The sequence below is a fragment of the Etheostoma cragini genome, chromosome 17 (assembly GCF_013103735.1).
Source record: "Etheostoma cragini isolate CJK2018 chromosome 17, CSU_Ecrag_1.0, whole genome shotgun sequence".
In the NCBI taxonomy this organism is placed as follows: Eukaryota; Metazoa; Chordata; class Actinopteri; order Perciformes; family Percidae; genus Etheostoma; species Etheostoma cragini.
This window is the reverse complement of record NC_048423.1, coordinates 3,755,104-3,767,520: the sequence shown is the minus strand read 5'-3', so window position 1 is coordinate 3,767,520 and position 12,417 is coordinate 3,755,104. Positions and strand designations below refer to the sequence as shown.

At 40.5% G+C, this 12,417-nt stretch overlaps 1 protein-coding gene across 7 annotated transcripts in view; it reads right to left on the bottom strand.

Moving 5' to 3' along the window:
- Window positions 1–12,417, bottom strand: part of ehbp1 (EH domain binding protein 1) — a 140,957-nt gene that overhangs the window by 6,295 nt on the left and 122,245 nt on the right. For all 7 annotated transcript variants that reach the window (XM_034897842.1, XM_034897843.1, XM_034897844.1 and 4 more), the window contains 2 exons: window positions 3,003–3,102; window positions 1,938–2,011 (listed from right to left, as the gene is read on the bottom strand). In XM_034897842.1, coding sequence (XP_034753733.1) covers window positions 1,938–2,011; window positions 3,003–3,102 — 174 coding nt within the window. The remainder of the gene's footprint in view (window positions 1–1,937; window positions 2,012–3,002; window positions 3,103–12,417) is intronic.

The following is a 12,417-nucleotide window of genomic DNA, read 5'->3' as shown; positions in this document are numbered from 1 at the left end:
GTGTGTGTGTGTGTGTGTGCGCGTGTCATTGCAAGTTTATATTTTTCTCAGCAGGTGTGTGTGTCAGGGCAGGTGTATCTTATCGAGATGTGTTTTTTTTCCCCCTCCCTCTGCTCTAACTCACAGTGCACGCTCTCTCTGTGTCATCGACTGGCCAACCAAATCAGCAATTACTCGGACACCCGACCATCGCTCAATGGACCTGCCCAAGCACCAAATAAGAGCTGGGTAGATGGGTGGAAAACACACACACAGTCACAAATAGACACACATATAAAGACAGACACACAAGTGGATATAGAAACACACCTGTAAGACATAAACACGGCGATGAAGAAAAACAGTCCCTCTCTCTCTCACACTCACACACACACACACACCAGCTCTCTCCCCAGCAGCTCAGAACTATCTGTGGCTGCTACAGAAAGGTAGAGCCTGTGAATGTTAAGTGCCTCCCTTAGGCAGGAAAATAAGGCCGGCTGATAAGTTAGTCAGCTGCAAATCTAACAAGTCCACATGAAGGCAGAGGAAGCGTGGTGACACGACACACCACCTCTCCACCTCACATACTATCTCTGCTCTCTCACATTCCCACACACAGACAAGCAGACAGACACAATACACATTCGAAACATAAAGAAATATATACAGACAGACACACACACACACACACACACGCACGCACACACACACACACACACAGACAAAAGCAGACACACACTTGCACACACACTTCAGCTCATTACTATAAACAAACACAGACACACACACAAATTGAAAGCAACACACACACACACTGGCATATGAAACAGAGAAACTGAAATCCTCTCATTTGACTCTAGCTGTGGACACGCAGCAGCTCAATAAATATAAATAAATAAGTGACCGTGCAAAGACAGAAGAAATCAACCCAGACGCAGGCAGCGTGGCACTGTCTGTAGCTCCTATTGGCTACGCATGTCTACTCCCCCCCTCAACCCCCTCCCTACCTGGCCCACCTCCTTTCTTGCTAATTACAATTGATTTATTATGGACCCGGTAGCTTATCAGGTGCCCGATGAAATTACAATGGGTGTCCGAAGGCTGTGAGGAGAAAGAGGGGTTGGGGATGGGGGCGGTGGTGGTCAATGTCGAATGGCAAAATCAATTAGCATTGATTGGCAAAAGGTTCATTTTGCCAAAGAGGACGAAGTCGAAGGGGATTAAACTTCCCTGGCCCCCTGACAACTTTGATATGACACAATGGTTGCTTTTCTGGCCGCGGTATAGTTAACAAGCTTTCAATAATATAACCGCATCAGGATTTTTTTAACCGCGCAAAACCGCCTCACAATGTGGCTGGATTTCAAATCAGGCATCGGCTAGTCAGGGACTAGGTAGGAAACAGATAGCATTGATCAAGTATCAGGAAGTGAAATCCCTCACAAGCTCGCATCTTAATCCTCATCAAGAAGCTGATGCAGAATTCAAATCATCCTGCTTCAAGCTCTTGATGAAGGCTGGCCTACAGCTGGACAGAACGCAACAAAGGCTCATAAGAGGTGGAGAAAGATGGAATAGACAGTAGCTTTACTTTCTCTTTGTTACCAGGAAATGCAAACTCTGTCTTCTCTAGAAGCCATTTTGACAGCTAAAGAAACATAATCAGATGTTCTGAAAAGTGACTCACTGACAGATTTTTGGTAATTTTGCTTCCCAATTGCCATCAGTAGCACAATCCAGGAGATTATTCTAAATCAGTAATGCTTCCTGATTAATTTAAGTGGAATCATTTGGTTGTCAAAATGATTTTCTGACAACACAAAGAGTTTGAAATTTAGAATTCAGAGACGAGAAATGACACATCTCTACCGTGTGACACCTGCAAACACCATAATAAATCCCAAGACCTCCTGAGTGTGTGTGTGTGTGTGTGTGTGTGTGTGTGTTTATCTTACCCTCTATGGCCAGCATGGCCCTCAGTTCTCTGTTCAGCAGTTCGAAGCGTCTCTCCAGATCGTGCTCTTTCTCCCTGTGGCAAGTTAGAAAGAGAAAGAAAAAAAAACACACAGACAACAAAGTTCATCAATATGTTAATGACTAAATCATTAAGCACTTAAAGAAACCTGCAATAAACATCGATTCAGCTACTCGCCTGAACCTTCTCCAGCTTCGCATTAATCTACTGCACATAACTGATACACATACTGCACTCACACAGCCCTCGGTGAATGTGAATGTGTGAGGGGAAAAAAAGGGAATATAAAGAGAAAAGAGGTGGTGAAAATGCATAAAAATACGAGTGTTGAAAAGCATAAAGGAGAAGGAAAAAGACAATTAAATAAATGTGTATCTACTGTATGGACATGCCATGAGTGTGTGTGGTCCACATGTGTGTATGTATGAGTAGATGTAGGGTATGTGTGTGTCTGTATGCAGCACAAATTAAATTCTTTCCTCTTTCAGCCATATTAAAAAATGAGCTTATTCGGTCCCTAATAGAATTTGTCCTTCACAGGCGCCTTTTCTCTTCGCCTCCACAAAGAGAACAGAAAGGGCTAATAATCAGCCCTTCTGTCAATTGGCCACTTTAAAAGCCTCCCTTTCCCACGATATAATGTGATTATGAATACTTCAATCTCTCCTCCACTTGCACACTTTGAAATCCCAACAGCCTCAAATAGAAAAAAGGCAGTGTGTATCAGTGTGTGTCTCCACCTGTCGCAGCTGACCACATACAAAGAGACTAGCGATAGAGTGATGATCGCCACATTTCTATTGATTTCATATCCTGTCCACATGTAAATCAATGAGCGGATAGACAGAGGGGGTGAATGGAGTGGAGTACACTCCCACCCTATGTAGCTTCGACTAGTTTGATCTAATGCTTGAATAGAAGTGCAATGATTCCACGCTTTTAGTGCTTACCACTTCACAAAAGACTAACAGGTGCTAATGGCGTCTGCCTTGAAAGATAGGGCATTCTGGATATGGTGTTAATGTGTAATTTTTAAGATACATACAGCAGAGAGAGCTGGTTCTGTCGTCTGATGAGCGCGTTCTTCTTGTTGACCAACATGAACCACTCCTGCATCATGGCCTCCTCCTCCTCCTTGTTGTTGCCTGGAAAATGCACACAAACACAAAAAAACAAGCAGAGTTACTCACATGATAATACACCATTTTCAATCAACTGTACATATTTATGTCTCTGTTGTTTCCTTGCATCCTTTTGAAGTAATAAAGAGAGTAGCTAAAAGAACAAGCTAAAATACACAGTGAGCTTGATAGCTTAAGGAATTTTCCACCGTCATTTGGGTCATTAAATAACATAAATTTGTGTAAATAACACACAAAAAAAGAGATTGATGCAGATAAACGACGAGAGTAAGAGTCAGCCTGTCCACCAGATATTTATGTGTGTTTATTCACTGCTCTCTTATGTTCCTTGTGTAAACATTCACATACTTCACACCATGTCTTTACAACGTCAATGCGACTTCAACCCAAGCGGGATTAACTCGGCGATTACCGTTGAGCGCCTTTACAGAGTGGAGCCTCTCACTGTAGGGCAATACATACCCCACCAATCACTCAGCAGGGCCTTAAAAAAACACATCTCTGGTACTTCTGGACGCTTAGTGTAATATCTGCTCCACACACGGAGAGCTAGCAAGGCTCAGATGCATGGCTAATGTAAGCTTCGCCCACGCCTGGGGCTAAAGCTCTGTGCTGTAACTTACTTACAGGGTACAATGGGATGCGCACAACTGATAAGGACAAAGCTCACTGAAGGAAAACCTTCACGTTAGCCACAAGAACAACCTCCGTTGGTCATGTTTGACCTGGAGTAACTGGTCTGGGAGAGGATCTGTATGTTTGACATCAACTGGGCATCTGTCGGCTGCTTCAGTGTACTGAAATTTCAAAAGGGATTCATTGATTTGAACACCAATTATTAAGGAGTTATTTCATGGCGGTTTTGCATCTCAACGTCTTTCAATACTGAGACTGGCACGAGATAACAATTACATCTAAGTCGTTAAAGTTTACGATTGTGTTAAATGAATTTTAACATTAGTAAAGTTGACAAAAAGCAGTTAAAGCAATAGTGCTTAGTTTCTGTCTCCCCCATGAGAAATTCTACGTAATGACGCAGTTTATTTGTAGCCAAGGAGTACATGGAAGATTAAAAAACATGATGAACTCTTCAAGAGGTCATTATCTTCATTTGATTTTCTGCATGCAAAAGTTGGACAACACCAGCTTCTGAACATACTGAGAAATACAGAGAGAGTTCTGTGGAGCTGAAAAAGGTCTTAAAGGTCCCATAGCATGAACATTTCACTTATGCGGTTTTCTAACATTAATATGCGTTCCCCCAGCATGCTATTGTCCCCCAGTGGCAAGAAATGGCGATGGGGATAAGAGCAGCCCTGGGTATCTTGCTCTGCCTTTGAGAAAATGAAAGCTCAGATGGGCCGATTTGGAATCTTGCTCCTTATGAGGTCAAGGTTACCTCCCTTTTCTTTTCGCTGTTTTGCCCGCCCAGAGAATTTTTTCCCGCCAATGAGAAAGAGAGAGACATCATGGCTTTTAAACGAGCAAAGTGTCAGTTGGTCGAGGCCACCACCCCCCCCCCCCCCCCCCCCCCCCCCTCAATAGCTACAGACACAGAAATGGCACATACTAAGCTCATAGTGGGACTGGCTCTAGTGGCTTTAATTCTGCACAAAGACTGAATTTCGGAAAAGAGACTTCCGATATGGTATTAGAGGACCACTAAATATATATATATATATATATATATATAAATAAAAGCATACAAAAAGCACCATGTCATGGAAATTTCAATTAGCTTTGTATCAACTCATTTGGCGATGGCTTGAACGTAACGGATGTCCGATAATATCAAAAAGTTACGCACTAAAGCTTTAAACAGGCTTGTCTTTTGAAATGTGATCTGTTGAGAAGCAAATAAATGCTGGTTTGCTATCATTGAGACAAAACTTTCAAGTTCAATTTGCATCTAATGTATGTTGTTAATGTGACAGGATTGGGATTTTAAATGTATTAACATGTTGTCTTACAAACACTTATAAAATCAAAAACCTATTTTTTACATTTTACTTTTCTAGATTAATATAAAATTGGAGTAAATTACCTTATGGGCATAAACTACAACTGAATTCAAATGATGTTTGTTATGCTATTTATTTGTATTTTGAATTTTTTTTTCCTGTCATTTTTTAAATAAACTCGGCTGTGGTCAGTTCAGTGAGCACTGTTTATGTCTAGAATTGGGATATACGCTTTGTGGCACTGGAGGCCATTTAAACAGCGACAGCAACATTAATCTGACACTCAGTACGTCTGTGAAGAGAAGGAATGGATGAAAACACAGGACGCCAGATGAAAGATCGTCTTAAGGCTTATGTTATTATCTCTCGCTGTTTTTTTCTCTTCCTTTCTCAAGAGGAGGGTTTAATAGCTTGGAAGCTACGACAGGCATCATAACAGAATTAACATTAAAAGAAGACATTTCATACCACTTATTTATTAATTGGAGGCTCAATGAATAATAGAAAAGGCACCGGTGCGCTATATAATGGAAGAAAAACATGTATGCCAAGTTTAGATGTTTTATATTTTTTCATTCTTTTCTATATGGAAAGCATTCTGGCAATTGTTTTTTTAACTTGTTTTTCAAATGTTTTTGTCACTCCTTTTTTTGATGGATTGAAACATCAGTGATGTGTTTTAAGCTCATTCTACTCATGCTTTTATTGGAAGACTATACATTTAAAAAACTAAACATTGATCACAATCTCTGCATAATGCTGCTCAGGACAGGAGAAAACCAGTCAAACACACACTCCACTGCTCATTGCAGAGGAGAGGGAGTGTTGGGACGATGCGTCATTGACGACAAAAGGCAGGCGTGTGGATGTGTGCACGGACACCGGCGCGTGTGTGGACATTTGTGATACTCTGAGCCAACAGATGTATGTAATTTCATTTAGGAGGTTGGAGCGGGGAGGGAGGGGGCAGAGAGAGAGAGAGTGAAAAAAAGAATGAGCAAATGAAAGAAAGCTTCAGGATTTAGCAGAATCGGGGACTCGTGGATTACTGTAGTCAACTTTGAAACGGACAACACTCGGAGGGGGGATAAAGCCGGCGCTGACAGGTCATTGTGCTGCCTCGAAGTCAAATAAAACAAGCAAATAATAATGGCAAATATTAAGCTCCTGTGACATTGTGGCGAGGCAGGCTGGAAGACGAGGGGGGATTATAAAGCTATATCCCCCACCGCTAGCCAGGGAGCAGCTACCAGCCAACAACCAGCCACATATTATGAAAGGAGGGAGGGGAGGCGCAGAGAGGGAGAGAAAGAAAATGAGGAGAGGAAGGAGAAAAAGGCAGGGAGGTCAGAGGAAAGGTATGGGAGGTAGAATAGGAGGGAAAAAAGGGCGGAAGGAAGGAGAAAGGGGGAGATGAGGTAGAGATGAACAGAGAGGAAAATGGTGAATGTGGACCCAACTGGAGGGAGAGACGAAGGGAATAAGGGCAAGCAGGTGAGCGATTTCAAAGCCAAGAAAGAAAGGAGGGAATGGAGGGATGCAGGAAGGACGAGTGGCGACAGCTGCTCAGCATCCTCCTCCCTTCACTCAACCTCTCTAAAGTTGAACTCTGAACTCCAGATACTACCTGATTTAAAGAGACAGTGTGTCTGCAGTTTTTTCCCAAACCAAGTCACATTTACTTACGTCTACTGTTTATGTTTGGGGGATAAAAGTCATTTAAATCCATTCAAATGAATCAATCAATATAAGGATCATCTGGAAATGATAAAAGAAAGAAAGATAGTCAAGAACTTCATTTATTTAATACCTACCTAAGTTTTTCCCTGCTGTATTTAATAAACAGTGACTGCTATGTTTACCAACAATGCACCAAACAATTATTTTCATTCATTTTTATGAATCGCTTCTCTTTTCTGTTACTTAGTTTGTAAAATGTAAGTAATGTCAATTTCACAGAGCAAAAGGGCAACATTTCCAATTGTTTGTTTTGTCTAAAACCCAAATATACTCAAATTATAAGCAGAAAATCCTAAAACAGTATTTTTTATTTATAAAATTTTTTAAACAATAAGTCGATAATTTGCTTTCTGTTCTAATCAATCAAGCAATCAATCAGTCAATCAATCGATTGATTTAGCACTAATATTAACGCAATGTAATCAGTGCCATTGCTTAACTGCATGTTACTTAAAGTGACCAGGGAAATAAGGCAAGGTACATTAAAAAAGGCATTTAAAAGCAATGGTTGTTTAGGTTTTATGTATAAATAGAAGATTACTGAATTGAAGCTGTACTTAAATACATCAAGGCTCTAATGCAGGGTTGGGGGGTTTGATTGCCCCTGGCACAACTCCTTTTCTAAAAATGTATCCTCTCGTCACTGTACTGAGTGCGTACACCAAATGGCATATGTTAAGAGTGACAAGAACAGAGAAAAAAACTGGTGAACGTTGTGTTGTATGAAGACAAATGGTGTAAATATCCCTGGCAAACACCACTGACACTGTGTCTGTGAATCTAGCCTTGGCTCTGTGAAGCTGTGGATCCATGCTGGCTCTCAGGGGGCCATCTTGGATCAAAGCATCTGGCGGTTTGGCAGGTTGCATTCTGGGTCTTGCTGCTTGCCTTACACAACATTTCTCAGTGCTCAACACAGAGCAGGGCAGAGCAAGCCAAAACCTACAGAGACTGCAGCAATAAATTTGGCATTGGTACAATGTTTGATCAGGACATCAAAGGATTAGGGAAATATGTCTGATGGAGATACACAGGGTTTCCCTACCTACAGGAAACTATCATCATTAATATCATGTTTAGTGTTACCTCAGCTATCACTGTGGCTGTGATGGTGAGAAACACAGAAGATACAATCAACTCAGACACCTATACACACACACAGCCAAGATACAACTGATACACACATCCCAACAACATCTCTATCTGATTGTCTGTCTCCCTCTTCTCTTGTTTCACCCTCTCTGTCTCACAAGCACAACTGGGATACAATGATATGAACTACCATGTGTAGAGGGGGACTGTTATCCTTAAGGAATGAAGAAAGGCTGGTTAGCAAGGGTCAATATCTGTACTTTGTATGCATCCGTATTAGACACAGAGAGAGTAAGAAAAAAGAAGGAAACAGAGAGGAGGAGAGACAGGGTGAAAAGACAGCATGAGCCTCTATAGCCAAATAAGATTAAGATAGCTATCTTGGCCACTGTTCCATTCAGTGTAGATAGGAATAATGAAACCCACCCTGAGGTGGTCAAACTGCTGTTGCTGCTGCTGCTGGCCTGTGCCGGTTTTTAATTAAGTCTGTAATGCTACTATGCTTAGGTCTCACTAAATGAAGTCAAGGGGTAGTTTTAGTGAGTAAATACTCTTTCAAATGGACTCTTTTCATTTGCTAAGATACCCAAAGCTTCTAAGCATACAAGTAGTACAAGTACAAGTAGCTAGTGTCTTTTTTGTATAATGTATTGGGAAATCTGTTGAGCAGGTAGAGAGTCCGTGACTCCTCGGGGGTTCTCAGAGTTAGGGAAAAAGGGGCTGACAACTTTAAAAATGTATATTCTTTTGAAAGTTTCTTTTCCCAAAAATGAAAATGTCTGAAAATATACTGTACATTAATAAGAATCCAACATTAATAGCAACGATAATATGGCCTTTTGTATTTGTGAAGAAAAAAAACATATTAATGAAGATAAGCTTACTATAGTAGCCAATATTGCAGCCATACAGTTAAGCTTAAACATTCACTGTGCCTTCCACAAGTTTGTTTGATGTCATAAAAAAAATCCATTTTGATCCATTAGGCCAAGTTTAATATGCAACTCAATTGTATACAATACATACAGTAGGGGGTCCCTAGGCTAAAAAACATTGAAGACTCCTGCTTTAAAGGGTTTGATAGTCTCTTGGTTCATCTGTCCTGAATTTACACACACTTCATTGTTGCTTGGTGACTAAAGCAGCCATAAATAGGTACAATGTTGCACTAAAACTGCAATTAATGATGGTTTACATAATCAATTTGCTGTCAATTATTTGTCTAATTGAACTTTTCATGTATGAAGGTTCAGAAAGTGGTGAAAAATGCCTCTTACAAGTTCCTAGAGGCCAAGGTGACATCTTTAAATTGCTTGCTTTGTCTAAGCAACAGTACATAACCCACATGCATTTAATTTATAATTTTCTTTTAAACAGTGAAAAGAAGAAAATATTTGAGACGCTGGAAATAGCAAATGATTGGCATTTCTGTTTTATAAATCACATAACTAATTCATTGATTATAAAAAAAGTTCAATTAATTTTCTGTCATTGCCCTAATAGATACATTGACTAATTCCATGATTGAATAAGTCAATTCTGGGGGCAACGCATGGGTCAATACTTTGACCTTCTAGTTACAGGATAACCTTTCGACCATTAGGCGATCAGGCCACTTATTACACATAAGCAGGAAAACCTTCACTTGTCTTCACTAGAGAAACTTCCCGTTGCTTTGAAATAGGGAGCTTGGATAACAGGGAAAGTGAATGAGACAGAGAGAGAAAAACGTTAAAAGCTGTGATCACAGCACGTTCGTCTCATTTCTTATCCCACCATTTTGCCGTTTAATCCAATAGCTGCTAATCCAATTTGTCTATTCGATATGTAAAAACGCAGGGAGGAGGAGAAAGAAGGAGAGGAGGGGGGAAAGGGAGGACATATAGCTGAACATCTCTTCTGTGTCCAAGTCACTTTCTGAATTGCTGTTTATTTTAAGGGAGAGACGCACTGGTGTCTCTCCCATCGTTCTCTCCATCTGACCGTCAAGCCCGCCTGATATCAGTGGGGATCAGGGAAGATGAAAGCCAAAGACGCATGAAAGGAGAAGTGAAAAAGGAAGAAAAAGAACAGGATGAACATTGTTTCGTGTGATTGGGTAAGAGCTCGTTAAAAGGCTGTCACTGCAGTGATGTGAATATGCATGACAGGGGCCGGCCTAATCAGAGAGGTCTGTGGCGAGCACTGGAGGGGGGTAATTGTGCGTATGTAGCCTTCTGAAGACTTGATTTAATTAATGTGAGTAGAGGAGTGTCTTGTTATGAAGGTTACACAGGGCGACTGAAAGTCTATCTTGTAAGCAAGAAATTCAGCTTAAGCCACACAGCATAATCTACAGCCTGCAGTAATTTAGGAGATTTAGGAGAGGACACTTCCAGTTGTGGAAAAATCCGTCAAAACAAATTTTATGTGATGTTAATAATCAGATTTGACAGTGTACTCCCTTCACTCTATTCTTCACCCTTCTTCCAATGTTACACTATAAAAGCAGACTCACATTTCTTAAAAGCTCTTATTCAGAGCGACACACACAGAGTGCACTGAGTTGCGGGAATTTCCAATTCTGCATTCTGCAAACTCAACCCTTGTTATAACTGTAGGAATCAAACCCCCTCCCACCTCAAATACCCCAATGTCATCTACATTTCACATGTGATTCCTCCTGTTCTTTCCTCCTCTATTCGGCTCTCTGCTGGAGTGGTGCTGAGGGCTATTTTTTTCCGGGGAGGCTTGTTCGAGGCCTTTTTAGCTGCCCTCAATGGCACAATGGTTGCAGCATATAGAGCAGATTCCTGCTTTATTGAACCTGTGTATAATGTCTGGTGAATGGAACACATTAACCGATTCACACTCACCTCTTTGCCTTCCCCGGATAGAAAAGGGGTAAAAGTAAAATAAGAAAGAGAAAGAAGAAAACCCTTCTCTCACACTGAGGCACAATGACTGCCTTTTCCACCAGTGTCATTTGTCAACCACTGCTTGCTTTACGACTTACAAAAGAGGTGGAGGTAGGGGAGAGAAGCAGGAATGGCAGAGGGTCTTTTTCATAACGATAAGTGGGCTGCATAATTATTTGTTTCTAATTACAAAGTGTATTTAACATTGGAGGCATATCTTTCACTCAGTATGGTGACAATGGAAAAGAACCTGCTTAACAAGCAGAGCTTCTGAATTAATTATGTAATATCTTGTGTAATGATTTTAGTTTCCATAGTCAAAAATCACATAAAATCAGCCTGTGTCAAATGTTAAAAAATGTAAGTAAATATAAAATGTCCAGTTAAAAAAACAACAACACTGAGACCAATAAGGGTTTGACATTAACAGCTGCTGATGTGTTAGTAGTTATTCAAAAAGAAGTAATTTGTCCTGGGATAAAAAAGGCTCACTCACCACAATGATCAATAACTATGATCTGGTCACATTGGAAACCAGTTAACCAGTATAAACCCATCATGAGTCAGTCAAATCAAAGCTCAGCTGCAGATGAATTTGTGCAATCTGTTCTTCTAGCTAATAGCTTGACAGCCTGGTGCAGGTTATAATCCAAAATTAACATTACAGTGTTTACTCTAAATAACAATAAAACAAAGATACACATAAAAAAGATTGAGTAACATATGGGTTGGGTAACATGCTTAATTACTAGAATGGCTGGTAAATACAGCATGACTCTCTTCTACAAATACATTTATATACAAATTTGTTTTGCCGAATGCATTTTTGAGAAAATGTATGTAACAACTGCTTGGATTATGCTCACTGGCAAAGTCTTTCCAGTGGAGGAAGTGCTATTTACTTTCTAGAGCTACAAGGAAGTCAAATGGAAGCTCAGGGTTGATGGTGTACAAAGCGAGGAACTCTGAGACTTGAGACTGGAGTTAGAATCCTGATCCTTGCTTGTGGTTGGGTTTAGGGACATATTATGATTTCAGTTAAATATTTCCAAAAACCAAACATGTCCCGTGCTTCAAGTCGCTTCAAGCTGTGAGCCGGACATTGTTGGAAAATCAAATAAAATGGGAATGAACACTTATGTTATAACATGTTTCACAATGGTGTTCGCTATTATTTTTAATAAAACCGCATTTCAAAAGATATTTGCTATTGTATATAGGTAGCATATATGCTTTCCCAAGGAACAGGATGGTCAAAAGAGAGACCCATAATCATGACTGGTGCTTGGTAAAATCTTGCAAAAGTAAGTACCATTACAATTTTTGCTTTTCTCGTGCAGCCCTGGTCATGAGCACTGTTTCAAAGGGAGATGAACTATGGATGGTAGGGTTGCCAAAGCCTTTTTTAATGAGCAGGAGAGTGTATGCCGTGCCTATCATGTCCCTGTTTGAACATTTGTGTTCAGAGAGTATGTTAAACACAGACGATAGGTTTGACCTCCTAATATGTTTCCTCCTCTCATCCTCCTCTCTCTTAAACACACACGCCTCCTTCCTCACCTCTGCTAACTCTCCCATGTACACACACACACACACACACACACCCATGGGCAAACAAGTTCAACCTC